This window comes from Netta rufina, assembly GCF_964035555.1.
Source record: "Netta rufina genome assembly, chromosome: Z".
NCBI classification, from domain to species: domain Eukaryota; kingdom Metazoa; phylum Chordata; class Aves; order Anseriformes; family Anatidae; genus Netta; species Netta rufina.
In genome coordinates this window covers 22,605,283-22,626,360 of record NC_140126.1, presented here as the reverse complement: position 1 = coordinate 22,626,360, position 21,078 = coordinate 22,605,283, and the positions used below count along the sequence as shown (strand labels likewise).

The window sequence follows — 21,078 nt, the reverse complement described above, 5'->3', positions numbered from 1 at the left end:
TGGCCCAAGGGCTACTGCATGGACTATTTCCTGCTTGATTTGTTCAAAGGCTTGTCGTTGTTCAGGGCCCCATTCAAACTCATTCTTCTTACGGGTTACTTGGTAGAGCGGGTTTACAATCAGACTGTAATTTGGGACGTGCATTCTCCAAAACCCCACAACACCTAGGAAAGTCTGTGTTTCTTTTTTGTTAGTTGGTGGAGACATAGCTGTTATTTTGTTGATCACATCCATTGGGATTTGACGACGTCCATCTTGCCATTTTATTCCTAAAAACTGGATCTCTCGTGCAGGTCCTTTGACTTTATTTTGTTTTATGGCAAAACCGGCCTTCAGAAGGATTTGGACTATTTTCTTCCCTTTCTCAAAAACTTCCTCTGCTGTGTCACCCCACACAATAATGTCATCGATGTACTGCAGGTGTTCAGGAGCTTCCCCCTGCTCTAGTGCAGACTGGATCAGCCCATGGCAAATGGTAGGGCTGTGTTTCCACCCCTGGGGCAGTCGATTCCAAGTATATTGGACTCCCCTCCAAGTGAAAGCAAACTGTGGCCTGCACTCTGCTGCTAGAGGGATGGAGAAAAATGCATTAGCGATATCAATTGTGGCGTACCACTTGGCTGCCTTCGATTCAAGTTCGTACTGGAGTTCCAGCATGTCCGGCACTGCAGCACTCAGTGGTGGCGTCACTTCGTTCAGGCCACGATAGTCCACTGTTAGTCTCCACTCGCCATTAGACTTTCGCACTGGCCATATGGGACTATTGAAAGGTGAATGAGTCTTGCTGATCACTCCTTGGCTCTCCAATTGACGAATTAGCTTATGGATGGGAATCAGGGAGTCTCGGTTAGTGCGATATTGCTGCCGGTGCACAGTTGTGGTAGCGGGACAAGTTTCCCACAAAATTGTTGAATTGTACTTCTGGCAGTTTCTCATGTGTCTACTAAAATAAGTTTCAAACCTACTTTTTTAAGTTACCACCTGAATTCTAAACACAGCTTTCACCCAGAAACTATATTTTTATTGAAATAGGCAGTACTGCCTATGTTCTTGCAAGATGTGTTAGTATGGAAAAGTGAAAGAACATCTTAGGATCACATCAACAACTGCCTGATAATACAAGTTCTGCTATTGTGCATTTCCTTTAAAAGATTAAAAGAACAGATATGATCTTTATATATGTATTTTTCCTTTTCCTCACCTGTTTGATCTTTGTCACATCCATCACTCTAATCAACCAGACAAAGCAATCTGCATTCTTTTCCAGTCTCCTCAGTGCTATGCATTTTATACCAGAATCACATGTTACCCTTTCATATCTGTTAAAATTTAGGGAACTACAGGATTCCTATTTCACTGCCTGCAGTAGGGTATTTCAATACCACTGCAAAATATGGGTAGTCTGACTTTCCATGGTAAAACCAACTCAGCTGTCTGGAATCAGGTTCCCAAACCTGCAGCAAACTAAATGCTATATTATTACAATTACTGTAGTTTTTTTTTCAAATACTTTAAAATCCTGGCAAAATAAAATTGTAAAAGCTGCTTGGAAGCTAGTCTGCTTCCCCTTTTACTTCCTTTTATGTCCTGATTCTGCTTTCACCCTGCTACACTGCAAGTCCCACTCCTGCTGTCCGACAGTTTTGCAGGTATAAGGCTTGGGAGTGCTGTAGCTCCAGCTCTCACGAATTACATTTTATTTTTTTTTTGTCCACTATGATTTCAGCCAGACTAAGAAGTTATCAGTGAAGCATCCCTTATCTAATCTTACTGGCAGGATGAGTAGCTTCCTCATCTGCATGGTCTGCACACTGAGTGGGTGCAGACCATGTTCATATCTAACAGGTGTGCTGCCAGAAGCCTGTAGCAGACGCTTTCTTGGTTACTGAATGTGTGTGTGTCAGCAAAGACCCCCAGCAAGGAGTTGTCTGGCAGGCATGCCAGCTCCCAGAAAAGAGTGGGGCTGTGAATCAGCTTCATTCCCACAAAAGGGTTTCAGTTCATCCAGACTGATTCTGGATGTCAACACACAGCACTGTCCGGACAGTTCATATTCCTGGCATGAACCCTTGCTGCTAATGCAAATACAGTTCTGATAAAAGCTGTGGCAGAGGGCCCACCCTCCCTCTCCTAGCTGCCTTTCAAATTGAAGTGAGACTTCTTGCTGTTCATAGTGCTTTTAAGATGTATCATCCCTGCCTGTCTTCTGGGACATGTCTCACCTCCTTTGAGGTTCTTTCCTTTTTCCTGCATCACTTTGCTTATGGCACTAACACTGCATGACACCTGCTGGTACAGAGAGACAACGGTTTGGGTTTCAAGCAGTGCCCTCATTATTCCTGCAACAGCATCTCTGTTCCGTAGATACTCTCTGTTGCCTCAGGTGAAGTTTGTATTTCAGGCAGCTGTATCTTACTTTAGTTGCAATTGCATCCAGTGATGCTCCTAGTGCTGACAATTCTGGGTCTTGTCCTCCTACACAGAGATTGCTGCTGGGCCCAACGTTGCCTTGTACCATCCTCCGGGAGGAGGTCTGCCTCTGAAGCTTCCCTTAATCTAGAGTGCTCTAGGGCCCTTGCACTGTATAATACATTACAATGCAAAATTACCTACTGTCCCATTTTCACCGCTGCTTTATACATGTATTCAGTCAGTTTCATAATCTACTAAGGGGAACACTAAGGGCTTTAGCTCCAGCTTTTTAGGTTCTTCCCCAGTCACAGAACCCAACAGCATTCCTGCTAGGACTCTTAGGCTATCTGTAAAGATGTGGTGGGGTGACTGAGACTGGCAACCAAGCCCCTAGCTAGCTGACTGCCCAGCTGCTTCAGCAGAATGCTGGAGAATCATAAGGGCATGGGTGAGAAAACAAAGCTGCTCTACCCTCACACTGTGTTAAAATGCTGTTCTCTGAGAACAAATGGAAAGCAGTCCCACAGTAAGGGTGAGTTAGAATCAGAGAATTACAAAATACCCGGAGCTGGAAGGGACCCACAAGGATAATGGTGTCCAATTCCTGAGTCTGCGCAGGACCACCCAAAAATCAGGACGTGTCTGAGAGCACTGTCAAAACACTCCAGGAACTCCAGCAGGGCAGGCTTGGTGTTGTGCCCACTGCCCTGTCCCAGTGCCCAATCACCCTCTGGGTGCAGACCCTTTCCCTAACCCCCAGCCTGACCCTCCCGTGTCCCATCTCCATGCCGTTCCCTCGGGTCCTGTCGCTGTCCCCAGAGAGCAGAGCTCAGCGCCTGCCCCTCCGCTCCCCTCGTGAGGGAGCTGCAGGCCGCCATGAGGCCTCCCCTCAGCCTGCTCTGCTCGGGGCTGAGCACACCAAGGGGCCTCAGCTGCTCCTCATACATCTTGGCCTCTAGACCCTTCACCATTCCTGTAGCCCTCCTTTGGACGCTCTCTAATAGTTTTATGTCCTTTTTACACTGTGGTGCCCAAAACTGCACACAGTACTGAGGTGAGGCCTCACCAGCACCGAGCAGAGCAGGACAATCCCTTCTTGGTGCACCCCAGGGTAGGGTTGCCCCTCCTGGCTGCCAGGGCACACTGCTGGCTCCTGTTCAACTTGCTGTTGACCAGAGCCCCCAGATCCCTTTCTACGGGGCAGCTCTTCAGCCCCTCATTTCCCAGTCTGTATGTATAGGAAGGGTTGCCCCATCTCAGGTGCAGAACCTGGAACATGCTCTTGTTAAACTTCATGTAGTTGGTGACTGCCCAGCTCTCTGTTTGTCAAGATCTCTCCACAAGGTCTGCCCACACTCGACAGAGTCAACAGCTTCTTCCAATTTAGTGTTGTCTGCAAACTTACTCAAAACAGCTTGTGGTCTCACATCCAAGCCATTTATGAAAACATTGAAGAGAACTGGCCTTAAAATGAGGCCTTGGAGCTCCTCTTGCTTGTTCCTCATGCTGCCTGCATTGGTGCAGAAACATTTCACATGTGCTTCATTGTTGCCAGCACCTCATGGAGCACAGTGAAGGATCTCACTAGCACGCAGTCCCTCAAATTTTGGCATACCATCCCATAGCTTATCATTGGTGTGCCTGTTTTTCTCTTTCCCCCTTCATAACTAGTTTAGAGCCCTATCGATCAGCCCTGCTAACCCCCACACAACAATCCTTTTCCTTTATGTTGTATACTACATAATCCTTTATGTTGTAGACTACATAGTTATTAATCCAAAGTCTCAGAGAAGGGGTCTTCAGGAACTCTGAGGAGGCAGTCACCCTGCTGACAGAGAGCTATGTAAAGCTGGACTGAAAGTCATATTTTTACATTATACATACATTAAAATAAGGGGGCAGTAGTTTTACCATCACTCTTTTTTTTTTTTTTTCTCAGTCAATGGTTAGCCCATACTAAGCTTACTTTATTATATATACTGTGTACTGGTATATTGCCAAAGGCACAACTTTTTAAAAAGGTACTCAGAACAAGCCAAGTGCTAGTGTAAAAATATGTACAGCAGTCCAGCTTATTTTCTTTCTTTTGCATATGAGAGCTGGCACTGGACTACCTTGCTCTGTGTGAGCTCATCCCGTTTAATGATAGTAAAATATTTAAAGTTACTTCAACTTTAGAGAATATCAGCTCTAAGGAGAGTTTATCTTTAGTGAGAAAAATGAGCCACATGGAGAGGTATCACTTTGGCACAGTTTCTGACTAAAGAGAATTGCACTTTTGCAGGAACTATCTTGGGTTTCCAATCTGAAAATTGTTTCTGGGTTAGTCTTCAGCAAATCAGTACTTGACACTCACTGAAGAGATGTTCTCATGGCAATTACTTTGATATTTGACAAAGCAGCCTAAAAAGGTAATGTAAGATCCAGAGAGGGACAGTCACATAGCATAGAAAACTACATGCAACTATAGTTTTTGCTCTGGTGGTAAGAGTTTAAGGACACAGCCAAGTCTGGAAGTCACTTGGATCTCATTAAACTATCATCTCACTTGACAAATGTTCCTGCTTAGCAAAGTAGCACAGAATAAACCATAATTTGTATTACAACGAGGCTGACAATGTCATCAGTTATTTGATGTTTGTTGCCTTCTCTATCACTGTCTTTATGCTGTAAATTTATGCCCATAATTTAAGATGGTAGCTCAGCTAGTGACACATCATTGTGGCAAAATGGCTGAGCACTACCAAATCCCTCTGAGTTACCTGCTGAGACATGAGATCTCTTAATGAGTTATCCTAGTGCTGAAATTGTCAACAACTTTTACAATTTTTAATTGTGCAATCAATGCACTATATAAATTGCCTATTGTATAACTGTAGAGTAATTAATTTTAACAACTGTGCAGTCAGATTTGTGGGGTGGGAGGCTTTCTGCTATTAATTCAGTGCCAGCAAATGGCAAATGCCACGTGCATATTCTGAAAGCAGTTTTGATTGACAAAGGTGACAAAGTGGCGATTCAGAACCAAAGGCTGTGAGATGAAAAAAAAAAAAAAAAGTTTTAGTAACAAGGAAGAAAAAAATTACATCCAGCGTACACTCAGCTGACCCTCCCTTCGCTGTTGATGCTGTTTCAACGTATAAATGAGGCTGGACTGACTGTTTTGCAGAGATAATTTCCCTGCAGGGGCTCTGCAGGGAGGTTTCTGCTCTGTGCATTCGCAATGTGATATGGAGCTGAGTTAAAGGCCCGGCCCCATATGCTACTCAGCCTCCCTTCCACAGACAGATGTATAATGAGAGTTTTAAAAGGAACAGAACCTAGGCAGGAGGCTGAAAATACAGTGTTGAGCTTCTATTTCTATCTGCATTTCTCTCCATCCATCGCCTCCATCTGCCTGACCAACTGCCTTTTGTGCCTGCTGCATCTCGTCCTCAACGAGGGCAGAAAGAAAAGCTCTCTGGAAGATACTTTTAAGGCACAGGGGTGCAGTTACCAGGGTGCCCTTCAGAGCCTCCTCCTGCAGCCGTGCAGCTCGGCGGCTCCAGGGCGCTGCCTTTTCACAGCCGGTGCGGGGCTCTGGGGCCGGGACGCCCTGTTTTTGGGGGGCAGCCACCTGTGCTCACCAACACCCCAAATACCAATGTGGCCCAGCCCAGGGCACTGCTGGTGTTGTACCGCTACTCAGGGCATGGGGCAGAACCAGCAGGGACCCACCCGGCCGCCAGCTGCCCGCCGGCCTCCGGAGCCCTGAGCAGCCTGAGGCGGCTCCGTGCCCGCTCCTCCGCCATTTGCTGCCCTCAGCGCCGGGCGCTGCGGGGCGGCGGGGATCGGGGCTCCGCTCCCCGCAGCCTGCAGGCCCCCTCCGGGCCGCGGGGCGGTGCTGCCGCCTCTCCTTCCCTGCCTCCTTCCCTTCCTTGCCTTCCTCCTTCCTTCCCTCCCTCCCTGCCTCCAGCCGCCACCGCCGCCCGGGCAGCCGCCGGCCGCAGCATGGAGGCGCCCCCCGTTACCATGATGCCCGTGACGGGCGGCACCATCAACATGATGGAGTACCTGCTGCAGGGTGCGCACCCCGCGGGCAGGCGGCCCTGGCCCGGGGCAGGGGGTTGTGTGGGGAGTTTGGGGGCGCTCGGGGTGTGTCTGGGGTGTGTTGGGGGGTGTTTGGTGTGCGCATGGGGTGTTTGGGAGGTATTTGGGGTGAGTTTGGGGTGTGTTTGGGGTACTAGGGCTGTGTTGGGGATGTTTGGGGTGTGTTCGGGGTGTTGGGGGTGTGTGGGGGGTATTTGGAGTGTGTTGGGAGTGTACTTGGGGTGTTTGGGGTGTGTTTGGGGTATGTGGGGTGTGTTTGGGGTGTTTGTGGAGTGTTAGGGGGGTGGCTGAGGTATTTGGGGTGTGTTGGGGGTGTTTGGGGCATTTGGGGTGTGCTGGGGGTGTGTTTGGGGTATTTGGGGTGTGTTTGGGGTGTTTGTGGATTTAGGGGGGTGGCTGGGGTATTTGGGGTGTGTTGGGGGTGCTTGGGGTGTGTTTGGGGTATTTGGGGTGTGTTAGGGATATGTTTGGTGTATTTGGGGTGTGTTGGGGATGTTTGTGGGGTTTTGGGGGTATTTGGGGTGTGCAGTGTCTGTGGGGTGTCGGCAACAGCCGCTGTGTCTCTGTCTGCCGCAGGCAGCGTCCTGGACCAGAGCCTGGAGAGCCTGCTGCACCGCCTGCGCGGCTTGTGCGACAACATGGAGCCCGAGACCTTCCTGGACCACGAGATGGTGTTCCTGCTGAAGGGGCAGCAGGCCAGCCCCTTCGTGCTGCGGGCGCGGCGCTCCATCGACAAGAGCGGCATGCCCTGGCACCTGCGCTACCTGGGCCAGCCGGAGATCGGGGACAAGAACCGGCACGCGCTGGTGCGCAACTGCGTGGACATCGCCACGTCGGACAACCTGACGGACTTCCTGGTGGAAATGGGCTTCCGCATGGACCACGAGTTCGTGGCCAAGGGGCACGTCTTCCGCAAGGGCATCATGAAGATCATGGTCTACAAGATCTTCCGCATCCTGATGCCGGGCAACACGGATAACATTGAGCCGCTCTCCCTCTCCTACCTTGTGGAGCTTAACGTGGTGGCTCCAGCCGGACAGGATGTGGTCTCCGATGACATGAGGAACTTTGCAGAGCAGCTAAAGCCTTTGGTGCATTTGGAGAAAATTGACCCTAAAAGGTTAATGTGATTGAAAAGCTGAGGAGCTAAGCATTGCTTTCGCCAGGGACCTTCAGGGTTGTTTTTATAAAATACCTTTTGAGGGTAAATCAAAATATGGAGAGGGGAGTAAAGGACTATGTAGCAATGTTTTGCTAGTTGCAGGTACTGTGTATTTTTTCACACATTTGCGGATTGTGAAAAAAAGGATGTGATTTACCTGCTCTAGTGAACCTGCTTTGGCAGGGGTCTGAAACCGATGCTCTCTGGGGGTCCCTTCCAACCCCTACAATTCTCTGATTTTGTGATTCTTTGAATAAAATGAGACACTTCTAGAAAAACAATGCCATTCAAAACATCATTAAATACTAGTATTGGTAGCGTCCCCCCCTCTTGTTGGGGAAATACGTGCTAGAAAGCATAATGCCTAGTAATCCATCAAACTTAGTGGAATTCACACGCCTTTGTACCTACACCTCAGTGCAGTTTTGTTTTGTTTTTAGAGTACTATTCTTGTATACACTTCTATTAACACTTCTAAATAATACATGAAACTGATAGCCTTTAATGCAAGAGGTGTTTATAACAAGCATAAAACCAGGAACTGTGCACAGCACAAAAGAGCAAGAGTATACCTATTTATGATAAATTAATAAGACAGAGTGTATGTAACAGAAACAGCTGTGACAAAGAATACATTATAATGAACCTGTTTCTGATATTATAGAAGCTAGAATTATAAAACAATTTACCAATATTATAACCACAAGAGGTTTTTAAAAATCTGTTAAGTGCTATTCCATCTATTTCACTGAGGTTGGGCATGGCAGCCCCAGTTAATGAGCAGCAAGTACATTTTTAGTATTAAGATTCCTCCCATCTGACAGGTAACACTGAAAATGAAAACCAACAAAAGTACCATGTCTGGACCTGTGCAAAGCATTTGATACTGTTGCATGTGATATCCTTGTCTTCAGGTTGTGGAGACCCAGATTTGATGGATGGACAACTCAGAACTGGCTGGATGGTCGCACTCACTCAGAGGTGCGGTCGCTGGCTCAGTGTCCAGGTGGGAGATGAGTGGTGTTCCTCAGGGTCAGTATTGGGACCAGCGCTGCTTAACATCTGTGTTGGTAGCATGCACCTGGGGGTGCTGATTGATGAGAAGCTCAGCATGAGCCGGCCACATGTATGTGCAGCCCAGAAAGCCAACCATATCTTGGGCTGCACCAAAAGCAGCATGGCGAGGGAGGGGATTGTCCCCCTCTGCTCTGCTCTCATGAGACCCCACCTGGAGCCCTGCGTTCAGCTCTGGGGCAGTATTAGAACGAGTACGTTAACAACTAAAATTTTCAACACTGGGACGTGATCAAGATGAAGAGTAATGTGCTCAATAAGTGCATGCTCCACATAAGAAGGCATGAGAATAACTGATTATCGTAACACTGGCTAAAGAATGCCATTATGCTGAATTCATAACGATGATTTTAAAAGACGATGCAAACAATGAGGTGAGCTGTGTGACTTTGCTAGACTCAAAACACTCAGACTCAAAGTATTTTCTGGAGGGTACGGACACACCTACAATTATTTTGCTCTCACTCACCTGTGACTCACACATGACTGGCGCTCATCGGACAGCACACTATCCCGGGGTTTTTAGTCTGCATTTTTATTTTTATTTTATTTTTATTTTTTAGCATAGTGTTGTCACACGTGACTTCCCAGGGGCTGAGGGGTAATTCCAGGGCTCTGGCTGTGCCAGGAAGCTGAACTCACCGGGTTGTTCCGTGACTCAGTTGCAATCCCACCCCATGTGGTGAGATTCTTCAGGGCTGTCGTCATATCCAACCAGTGCTACACTACCTAGGAATCGCTTGCCACAGACTTCCAAGATCCACGGCCTGTCTCATCACACAAAATTTTAGAGAGAAACTCAATAGATCAGAATTCTTGGGCATCGTGTGGTAGCTTTTCCAAGGATACATACCTGTAAGTACACATGAAGATAGAAGGAAAATCCCACCTGGGAAGTCTGACAGACCTCATCAAACAAGAGTAGGCTGCTGAATGGAAATGTCCTAATTATTAAAGTGAGGCTTAGGCCACGCAACAGTTGGAGCTATTGTTGTCTAAAGTTCCCCCCTCAAATCTTTTTAAAAGAATCACTTTAAGAAAATTAGTTTAAGCCTTGAAAACGGCAGCAATCCATGCTACCACCCTTCCTTGTTCCAGCTGTAGTCTCTTCTTAGAAGAGATGGGTGTGCAAAGGAAAACCTTACTGCATCAGTGGTTACAGCTCAAGAGAAGTGGACATAATCAGGCACGTAAAGAGAAGGGCTATGCTTTTTGAGCATTATCTAATGAAATGCACATTTATCCTATGATTTTTTTTTATAGCTGAAGACTAAAGATAATGATCTTAGCTATAAACACCAGTAAACTTCACGGGATAACCCTAACAAGTGATTGGTATTAATGGATTTGAGGATGGACCACAAGGGGTGAGGAATTGGGCGGGTGGTCACAGTCAGAGAGGTGCAGTCAAGGGCTCAGTGTCCAGGTGGGAGATGAGTGGTGTTCCTCATGGGTCTGCATCTGGGACCAGCGCTGTTTAACATCCTTGGTGGTGACACGGACAGTGGGATCAACTGCACCCTCAGCAGGTTTGCTGATGACACCAAGCTGCATGGTGTGGTTGACACACTGGAGGGAAGGGCTGCCATCCTGAGGGACCTGGGCAGGCCTGAGAGATCAAGGGGCTGGAGCACCTCTCCTGTGAGGACAGGCTGAAGGAGTTGGGGCTGTTCAGCCTGGAGAAGAGAAGCTCTGGGGAGACCTTAGAGTGGCCTTCCAGTACCTAAAGGGGGCCTACAGGAGAGATGGGAACGGACTCTGTCAGGGAGTGCAGTGATAGGACAAGGGGGAATGGCTTTAAACTGACTGGTTTAAGTCTTTACTCAGAGGAAGGTGAGCCTGAAGCACTGGCACAGGTTGCCCATAGAAGATGTGGATGCCCTAGGAGTGTTCAAAGCAGGCTTGGATGGGTCTTTGAGCAATTCTATAATTCATGGTCAAATTATATTGTAATTACTCACATCAGTACCATAACTACAGCAATGCTTAGCTTCTCCATACTAGGAAGCCTCTGTTTTTAAATTATATGTGACCAAGAATGTAACTTTAAAAAAAAAAAAAAAAAGGGGTGAAGAGTGCAGGGTTGCATGGGAAAAGATTTCCTTTTTTCCAGCTGTATTCAAGGGCAGGGCTTGCCTAAGGACTCTACGGTTAGTGCCTGATGCTGCAGAGTTAAAGGTGTTGTTTTTTTTTTTTTTCCCTCTCTCGTGTAAGTAATCTGCTTTCTATTTGTCTAAGCTATTTCTCCAATTTTACATACTTTACTGATAACTATGTAAGAAGTAGAAATTCCTGCATAACCAATACTGACAGGATTATTGATCTACTACGGAATCAGTTTTTCCTGCTATTAAAAAAGCTTGCTCTCTGCAGAAGTTACTCTCAGTTCTTAAAAGTTCTTCATACATTAGGAGAAAAACACAAGTTTATCCTCTGGCACTTCTCAGTCCTGGATCTCCACTCTTGACATGGGAGCTTCATAAAGTTGTTAGTTCTGTACAAACAAACACAAAAGCTGAAATACAACTTTGGAAGTACTCTATATTAAAACTATACTGTACAGGAACATTTTTTAACATGCTTCTGATATGATAGTACAGAATGAGCTTTTCATATATAAACAGCTAATGTGGCATTCAAATTTTTGTTTTAGTAACCCCAGTAATAATACAAGCAAGCTACTTTCTGTTAAATTTGTACATACATTGTAGTATGGTATACAGCTTCATACACAATCTGAAAGTTGGTTACAAGGTAAAACATTTTAAGTAAGTTTCCTTAGAGCACTGAAAAGTTAAAAATAACTACAAACCAGGGTTTTTCTTCATAATGTTTTTTTAATACTTTTCACTTTTAAATACTGGTTTTAAATTTGTGATTGTAACATGGAAGAGCCAACTTTTAATTTTTAAAACTTATCATTAGGATTATAAAGCTATTATATAACAGTTACACTCTACACACTCAAAGTACTCAAAAATATGATTCATGTTTTGAGTCTGTAGATGAACAGTGGCAATTCAAATACAGTGTTATCTGTACAACTTGACAAAAATACAGGTGGACAATCTGATTAGTTTAAAGAGAATCTGCACAACTTCAGATATGCCAGCTCAGCCCAATTAAGTAAAAGGTAATTCCCTCCACCCTCCACATTTTTCACAGATAAATTTCTCCAAGTAAGATGTTCAGGTTCTCAGACAGGATAATGGTGGCTATTGCTCATCCTCATTCCCCTTAAAGGTTTTGTCAAGTAATTTCCTTCAGATCTAGTTCAGCAACAACAAAATTATCCCCAAAATGATATTCAGAAAACAGTATTTAATGGAGAAGACTGCTGCATTTTCAGCCCTCCAAATTGGTTCAAGAAACAACCCTCCTAGAGTTAGGGGCTTCTTCTGCAAAGGAAATCATAGCTGTATAAATGCTACAGATCCACTAACAGGATGAAGTGAACTCAAGAGTGCACATACATGTGGCAGTGTCTGGAAAAAACAGTTGGGTTCAGGAAAAAGGGGAAATTTTACAAAATCATAAAAATCCTCCAGATTTTTGGTCAAGAAAGGATCTAATAGTTACTTAAAACACAGATAATCTGAGAGGCCTATAGAAAGCTGCCTTTATTTTTTAAGAGGTCAATTAAAATTGTTTCAATCTTGCAAGTACTTCCATAGCTTTTTAGGAAGCCTTCTCACAATACTGATTGGGCAGGGCTAGCTGTAGTGAAGTACCAGTGCCTTTATCTAAAAGTAAAGTGTATTTCTTACAAAGAGTATCTGTAGTGTAATTTTATTTACAGAATAAATCGCAAAAGTACATCACATTTAGTGCAAATGCAACTAATAATAAAAGATTTATATACTGCTTTGTAAACTTCCATACCTTTGTAAAATAAAGCTATCCAATTAAATTAAGAAACAGTTACTTGCCTGTGGTCAACAACTATTACCAGAAAAGGCAAATAAGGAATTAAACTCTTCATATTCTGGACTTTTTCTTTCTTTCTTTTTTTTTTTTTTTTTCTTTTTTGAAGTTCCCATCAGTGGCTATGGTGAATGAACCATTTAGTTGATTGTAAAAAGATGAAGTATATTTGAGGTATAAGAATTATTTTTTGTCATCACTATATAAAATGCTCACTGGTGATATAGTAAACATGTACAAATTTTTGTCTTATTTGCCTTACTAGCATTACCATTTAGGCACTTTTCTACATATTCAAATTAACAGAGTAATTCTGTAATAAGGCATATTCCATGCACACCTTTAGAGAAAGGCAAATAAAAAAGGTAGAGTTATGGAGCATGAAATCTCTGTGCATGTGTAATCATGTGTTAGGTATGATTTTATCTCTATAGAGAAAATGAACAGGTAAAAGTTTTTTCCAATACTGTACTGATCACATTTAATCATTTACCAAATCTTCATTAAGTTACTATTTTATAGTTATTTTCAGGCACCTACCATACTATATCAAGTAAGACTTTCACTTTCTTTTGAAAAAATATATCAAGCTTTTTCCTTGAAATACACAGGTCAGTGAAACACCCAGCAGTCTCTGAATAATTTCCAACTACAGGACACAGATAACATGTCTCAAAGCAAAAACCAGTCTGCCAGAGTCATCTTCCAATGAGCATCTCCAGAATCAAAGGCAGGCAAATATCTGACGTTTAAATTCTCACAGCAACTAAAGGGAACTTTCCAATAAGAACTATGCATCATCATAGCTCTGAAGGGTTTTTGATCAATTGGCAAGTATCATCAACAGAACTCACTTTCTACATGAGCCTCATAGCATGGCTTTATTAAGGTGAGGAAAACACATGCAGGATTTGAAAATAATGTATTCATCCTCATTCTAGACTGGGAATGTTATCCTATGTAGTCCAAATTACTTCAATAAATATTATAGTGTACCTTCTCACAGCTTCAGAAAAGCCCCCTAGATATCATGCAAGAAAGCAGTCCACATATAGCATGGACAGACATCCTGTAGCTTTTGGGCAGTCTCTTGCCCTCTCACATAGAATCTTTCCAGAAATTTCTGGGTCATGTTTAATAACTAAAATTCTGTAGCACATATTACATAACTAAAAAATACAATAGAAATATAAAGATATCTGGAAAAAAATAAAGCTTTTCACACTCTTACTCCATCAGAGCCAAAGATCTTCATAAGAGTAAGACAATAGAAAAGGCAAAGTCATAAGGATATTGACAGCCCTCAGTTATTAACTGACATTTTATGTAACAAGATGATTCATTATAGAAACCAGCAGCAATGAACTATGATTATACAAAGCAAAACAAAACCTGCCAGTAATTCACCTAGGCTTCACTGAACTCCTCTCTCTACCCCCTTGCCTCAAAATACCACAGATTTTTATGCATATAAAGCACATACAGTATGCTATATGTGCATTTGTGCTTTTTAGACATGCACAAAAACTATGCAAGTATCTGGGCAAGGTTGACAACAAAATTCTGCTAGTTGCTTAAAATAAAAGCAGTAACCCACGTTGGTGATTCAAAGTTGTATGTTCTTCCTCGTCCAAAGCAAGCAAATAAAAATAGAGCCATATACATGTTATCAATACATGTATTTATAATTACACACTGATTCAGCAAGAAAAGTTAGCAGGAAAGATCTAGTGTTAAATATTCAGCCTCATGGTGTCGCAACATTTCTTCACTTCAGTATACAAAGCCTAGGATTTGGGCCATAAGAAGACTGTAGATCCTTCGTTCCAGCATGGAGTGCTCTATGCATGGTCACTTCTCCAACGTGGAATGCTCACCCAGTCTTGTTCTGATCACTGCAGACAAGCAATGACAAAAATACAGCACTGTGAATTTCAAACACTAATAGAAAATAATAAATTGTTAAGCCCTTAAATAGTATTCGCACTGCTATGATCACATTCCAACTGTTGGCTCGTGACAGCCATATTTTGCTCACCTACACTATCTCTAATAATACACGATTAAAAACGTGAATCAGATATTACAGGGCTACCTGTTACAGAAGGATCAGATGACGAAGGCTTGAAATCTGGCATAACAAATAGAGCCTAAAAATAGAGGCAGCCTGTGTCATGCACAGAGAAGCGATAAGCTTGCTTTCAGATCTTGCTCTAATACTAGAGCTACCAAATACTACTGTGCAGCTGGAATTTTATGGCTTACAGTCTACACACTAACAAAAATTAAGCAAAGCAAAGCCTTACTTTGCACAAATGCTTATGTCTGACAGATTGAGTCTCAAGTGATTGGGAAATCCTTTCCTAATGTCACATCAATTAAATGTTAAAATCATTTTAGATTAGCCCAATGGCATATACCATAAAAATGTCAGCTAATTTCAGAAGGCATCTGTAAATTGCTTCTTTTTCAAGTTTACCACAAAGACTGAAAATTTAGGTCACAACCTTTAAAACATTTTAGTGGTTGATACAGGTCTGTGAGAAAATTTTCATTGTTATAAAAAACCCAGATCAAAACTATTCTGTCAATATAAAGGAATACTTTGACCTTCTATTCTAGTGGTATTCTAATACCACAATATTTTATGGTATTCTATACCATAATATTCTAATTCGAGTGGTACCTGATAGATATCAAAACCTCATGAGGCTTTAGAGAAGTTTTGAAGAGAATACATACTGAACTAATTATAAAACATCGTTGACAATTGAGAAAACCAGTATAGACATGCATATGAAAAATTGCAAGAGCTAGTAGGTCTACAAAAAATAAGGGCTACATAAGTTATCAAGTATTATTTTTCCACATGAATACTACATGAACGTTTTAAGAAGCATATTGCATACATAGGCTAATAATAAACATTGAATTCGTGCTAATTATGATAAAACATTTCTAGACTGCATACTTCTGTTGGCCTTAAATACGTAAAGCAGTGAATCAAGAAATTAAAAGAGAATATATACCTGCTAGTACTAGAATAAAATAGGCTTTCCTGATGTTTTCTCTTGTACGTATGATGTAAAACGCTTCAGGAACTTGGGATATTCTCGTTTCGCCACTGCTCGTAACACTGATGCTGGTGCCCATCCTCCTGGATTCACTACAAGTAGACAGGAAGAAAGGCATTGAAATTCAGTAAATCCTCTAAAAGCTAGAAATGCAGATGTAAGTTTGTATTCTTGCAATTCCTTCTGAAATAGTTACAGTGAATAATCATAATTTTTTAAGGCCATTACAGCTTGTACTGTAGCGCTTCCTACTCATAGTAATCAACTTCGGTCCAGGTCTATGATGCCACTACTTAGAAAACATTGAAATAATTAACATAACAATAAAACATTAAAATAATAATATTGCAAGTCTTTTGGAAATGCCCAAATGGAAGCTGGTATTTTCTAAGTACTTCAAAAAAAAAAAAAAAAAGAAAAAAGGAAGATTCAAGTTACTTCTTATTTCAAAAACACTAATTTCTGTAGTAAACTTCTCAGTTACTGCTGCATCTGTCTGCAAAATTGCTACGTAGCCTATGTCTTATAAATTATTTTTGAGAGGCTTTAAAATATGAGAGGCTTTGAAATACGTTTAAATTCATTGCTCAAGTATTTTGCAGAAGCAGCTGTCACTTCCTATATAATCATAGTTCAGAATTTGTCACTGAAAATATGTATTTTTAAATAATTGGGAAACTTTTGAAACAGGAAACAAAGTAGCTTTATAACCCCAGAGGTTAGCATTATATAACAGCATTTGCACAGGACATTTGCACGAGTCACGTCACTCCTACATGTCAAAGATTTATGGAACTCATTTTCCAGACTTTGGTTCCTTAGTAAGCCATGTAATATGTGGTTAAAAATAATAAGCATGTGAGATACTCTTAAAGTGTTTTTGTAGCTGCAGGAGACAAGCTAATAGCTATGTGGTTCCAATATTATAACACACTTCTAAATACTATGTACAGTAACAATATAGTTTGGCTTTGATAATTTAAGTCAATACCAAGGATTCTATCTGTTAAAAACACAAAAAAATGTGGAGTAGATTATAAGGCTTGCAAACATCCTCACACAAAATATATTTGTACCTTCTTAACACTGTTCGTAAGAACTGTATCTTTACTATCTGCAGCTTTTCAGCCTAACAAGATGAACTGGGGGAAAAATTGACAGCGATACATGAATAAAAAAAACCTTACTATTGCTGAAACTAAAAGCTATTCCAAAGCATCACCATTGCAGACACTTCTTCTACCCACCCCCCTCCACCAAAATTTCAGTACTTAAGCTACACACTAATTCTGGGAGGACCCAGAATGCCACAGAATGAATGCCACCATTCACTGATTGGTGTAGCACAAATTCAGGTCTTTTTGAACATGAATGCCACAAATATTGTCCTGTATGTTTAACGAAAAACGACATTTTTTTTCTTGATAGCTGAATAATTATTTTATAATTATATTTTTTATATTTATAAACATTTACATTATTAAAAACAATATTTAATAATAATAACAGTAAGCCTATATCATACATGTCACATTGAAAAGAAATATAGACTTACCATTAGCTACATATGTAATCTTGCATAAGATATTGTCTCTGCTTATTTCCTTGTTCCCCTCTGGTGGGCTTACTAACGTCTGACAAATCATAGCAATATTTATTTTGGCACGGACACAGCGATTGTTCAGCTACCGAAAAGAAAAAAAAAACATTCATAAGCTTCAAACTAAGTTTATTTCCACATGCTTGACTGTAACATTTTAATTTTCTATAAAGTCTAAGACAGTCAGGAAGCTGCGTTTTAGAGAGCATGCATTCCAGCAAATGACTAACAGGAATACAAACAAAATGAAAAGTACATGGTTAATAAGGAAAGGGTTAAACTGAAATGCCTGAATCTCTGATTTGTTTGCTTAATACCTATTGGAAGTTAATTACTTCAATTATTGTAACAAACAAGTAAGGAAGCAGTTAAAGGGTAATGTATCTGCATTTACAGACACGAGTAACTTTTCCCTGATGCACAGGCATCAGCACAGAAACACTCCAAAGAAAGCATTCACTACTTATTCTCTGGCAGAACCATGTACACTGGAAATTTAAGAGATCCTATATATAAGGTTACACAAACCTGTTGACACATCTGACAACACAGAAAAGTTACCGATTTGATTCCATACAGAGTCTTAACTTTTTTAAAACAGTCTTCACATCTCCAAAAGTTTTGTTTTCAATCTTCTGCAACACCTTCGAACTGCCAATTGTTAGGGCAAGATAGCTTTTGGCTTGGAACACCCAGGTCATTGTTCCACTGGGTTTTGAAATAACCTGTATTTTGCATGATTACTCCAACCCGCAACCTACCTCACACTTCTATTGCGACACCATCCCCACGTCAGAGAAAAGTGGTAACTTAAAAGCAGAACCTGACAGAATGAAAATACTTACAGGAGCACTATCATGTTCCACAGAAAAGTTGCACACAATCCATGTCTCAGGGTCATTTTCACTGAATGCTGGTATCTTTCTGATGGCAGACAAATACAGCACATCCCTTTGGGAAGCTGGCCACACCCTCTGCAGAGAGAGACCCAATAAGCTTTTAACAATTGGGCAAGTAGAGTACTTTTTTATCCTTAGACAGAGGAAAACAGAATTAAGACAAACAAGATCAGACCAGTTAAAAAAAGTTTCATCAAGTACTGGTACCAGTACCATTTAATATCTTTATTAATGACAGACGTTGGGTTTGAGTACACCCTTAGCAAGTTTGCCAATGACACCAAGCTGTGTGGTGTAGTCGACACACTGGAGAGAAGGGAAGCTATCTAGTGGGACCCAGACAGGCCTGAGAGGTGGGGCCTTGCTCCTGAGGTTCAACAAGGCCAAGTGCAAGGCCTTGCACCTGGGTCAGGGCAATCCCAAGCACTAATACAGGCTGGGTGGAGAACGGATTGAGAGCAGCCCTGTGGAAGAGTTCTAGGGGGTACAGGTGGATGAAAAATGGGACATGAGACAGCAGTGCACACTTGCATCCCAGAAAGACAACTGTACCCTGGGCTGCATCATAAGAAGTGTGGCCAGCAGGTCGAGGGAGGTGATTCTCCTCCTCTACTCTGCTCTTGTGAGACCAACTCAGTGAGTGCATCTGGTGCCCCCAGCATTAAGAACAACATGGAGCTGTTAGACCGAGTCCAGAGGAGGGCCATGAGGGTTATCAGATGGCTGGAGCACTTCTCATATTAAGACAGGGTGAGAAGTGATCAGCCTGAAGAGGTGGCTCTGGAGAGCTTTTCAGTACTTGAAGAGGGCTTTTAAGAAAGGTGGAGAAACTTTTTACAAGGTTGTGTAGAGACAGGACAAGAGATTAAGTTTTTCTACTAAAAGACAGTACTTTTATGTTAGATATAAGGAAGAAATTGTTCACTATGAGGGTGGCGAGGCACTTGAGCAGGTTGCCCTGACAAGTTGTGGATGACAAGTTTGTGGAGGTGTTCAAGGCCAGGCTGGATGGGCTTTGAGCAGTCAGATCTAGTGGAAGATGTCCCTGCCCAGGGTAGGGGGGTAGGGGCTGGAGGTGGGTGATCTTTAAAGGTCACTTCCAAACCAAAAATGTCTGATTTTATGTTAAATTCTATGCTAACAATTTCATTTAATTTTCAAAACTGAAACAGAAAAAGCATAGCTGTTGTACAGAAACATATCAGGTTACACTGCTGCACTTGAGTAGAAAAGTTTAAGGCCTTTGGCAAAGAGCCAAGCTGCAATAGTCAAACAGGAAGAGGCAGTTCCTTTCCTGTTCTCTCAATCTCAGGCTCACATTTTAGTTAATACTTGTAAGGTACAAACTACACTATTAACTGCACTGGTTAAATATAAACAGATGTATCTACAGTTAGCAAGGCCTTCAGAAGCATGGAAGGACAGAGAAAAGAAAAAAAATATTTTAACAACAGTAATTTTAAGTGCAATTACTTTCGCAGGACAGGTATGGCAAACTGACATTCTCTAACAGAAAATTTCAGAATCAAAAGTATGATAAAATATGAAGCCACATGGAAGCCATTTTCCTGACACTTGGTAGAATTAAAAATGCTTAGTTTTTACCACAACACTACACAGTTCACAGAACTGTCATAGTCAAAATCAAATCTTCTTTTATGGTTGTTTTAAGGTAACAGCATTTCTAGTAAAGTTATCTCAGAAAAATACTTGCTCATTTCTGACTATATTAACACTTTGAATCATGAAAGATTAGAGATAAACCTGTACTCTTAGTTACCATTTTAATTTTTTTTTTTGAACATGTTAGGTTACAATTACTAGATTGCAATTCAAATTACATTTTTAGTGAAGTTGCACCAGAACTCTTTGGGGAAGAAAAAGAATCATAATCAAGTCATAAGAACGAATATTACACCAGCAATTACACCACTTTATAAAGCAAATACATATGCCAAGTAATTGTGGTCAACGGTAGCTTGCAATATTGAATAAAGCACATGATACAGTGGCATGAATTTCTCTTGTTTTAAGTTGATGTTGATTTATTGCTTCAGTTTGCTTTATACGACCCTTGTCTTGCTAGAGGTTATATTACTGGAGATTAAAATCAAACCTAATTTATTTCATGCTATATCATAAACATGCACAACCACTTATGATATCAAGCATTCAATGTTCAAAAGGTTGACAAAGTTGCAGCTTCCTAAATAACTTGTTCTGAACTGTTTTTTGAGTAGTATGTTTAGTTAAGCATTTTAAAATAGATTAGAGCACATGTGCCCCAAACTGTGTTGGTAAGGTACATATACAGGTAGAGGGTTAGTCTTACCTTATGTGTCTGGTAAATGATGATTGCATTATCAGCTAAATTTTCCACAACATGGAAATTTTCAATTGTTGCTACAACAAGGAAAGAAATCCATCAGTAAACAAGCACTGATATTAGGTCAATGTTATAAACAATATGCTTGCTGATATGCTGACTTCAGCTTGCACATAAGTCTATGGGGCAACCCCGGGGCACCAAACAGACTGGGAAACGAGAGGCTGGAGAACAGCCCCACAAAAAGAGATCTGGGTGTTCTGGCTGATGGCAAGTTGAACATGAGCCAGCAGTGTGCCCTGGCAGACAAAAGGGCCAGCCGTACCCCAGCGTGCAAACACCACGTTGCTAGCCAGTTAAAGCAATTGATTGTCCCACTCTGCTCTGTGTCGGTGTGCTGTTTGGGTGCACTGTGTGCTGTTTTGGGTACCGTAACATAAGAAGGGCATAAAACTATTAGAGAGTATCCAAAGGAAAGCTACAAAGATGGTGAAATGTCTAGAGGGGAAGACATGCAA

The 21,078-nt window shown here is 41.9% G+C and overlaps 2 protein-coding genes across 3 annotated transcripts in view; one reads left to right on the top strand and one right to left on the bottom strand.

Annotated features, from left to right (window-relative positions):
• The first annotated feature begins 6,352 nt into the window (after positions 1 to 6,352).
• MED18 (mediator complex subunit 18) lies at positions 6,353 to 7,920 on the top strand. Its single transcript, XM_084304574.1, has 2 exons — positions 6,353 to 6,475; positions 7,078 to 7,920. The coding sequence occupies exons 1-2, from the start codon at positions 6,403 to 6,405 to the stop codon at positions 7,629 to 7,631; spliced, it is 627 nt and encodes a 208-aa protein (XP_084160700.1). The 5' UTR covers positions 6,353 to 6,402; the 3' UTR covers positions 7,632 to 7,920.
• Positions 7,921 to 11,258: 3,338 nt separating this feature from the next.
• Positions 11,259 to 21,078, bottom strand: part of CERT1 (ceramide transporter 1) — an 80,526-nt gene continuing 70,706 nt past the window's right edge. For both annotated transcript variants that reach the window (XM_084304716.1, XM_084304717.1), the window contains 5 exons: positions 20,567 to 20,637; positions 18,181 to 18,309; positions 17,291 to 17,420; positions 15,691 to 15,827; positions 11,259 to 14,556 (listed from right to left, as the gene is read on the bottom strand). In XM_084304716.1, coding sequence (XP_084160842.1) covers positions 15,700 to 15,827; positions 17,291 to 17,420; positions 18,181 to 18,309; positions 20,567 to 20,637 — 458 coding nt within the window. In that variant the 3' untranslated portion in view covers positions 11,259 to 14,556; positions 15,691 to 15,699. The remainder of the gene's footprint in view (positions 14,557 to 15,690; positions 15,828 to 17,290; positions 17,421 to 18,180; positions 18,310 to 20,566; positions 20,638 to 21,078) is intronic.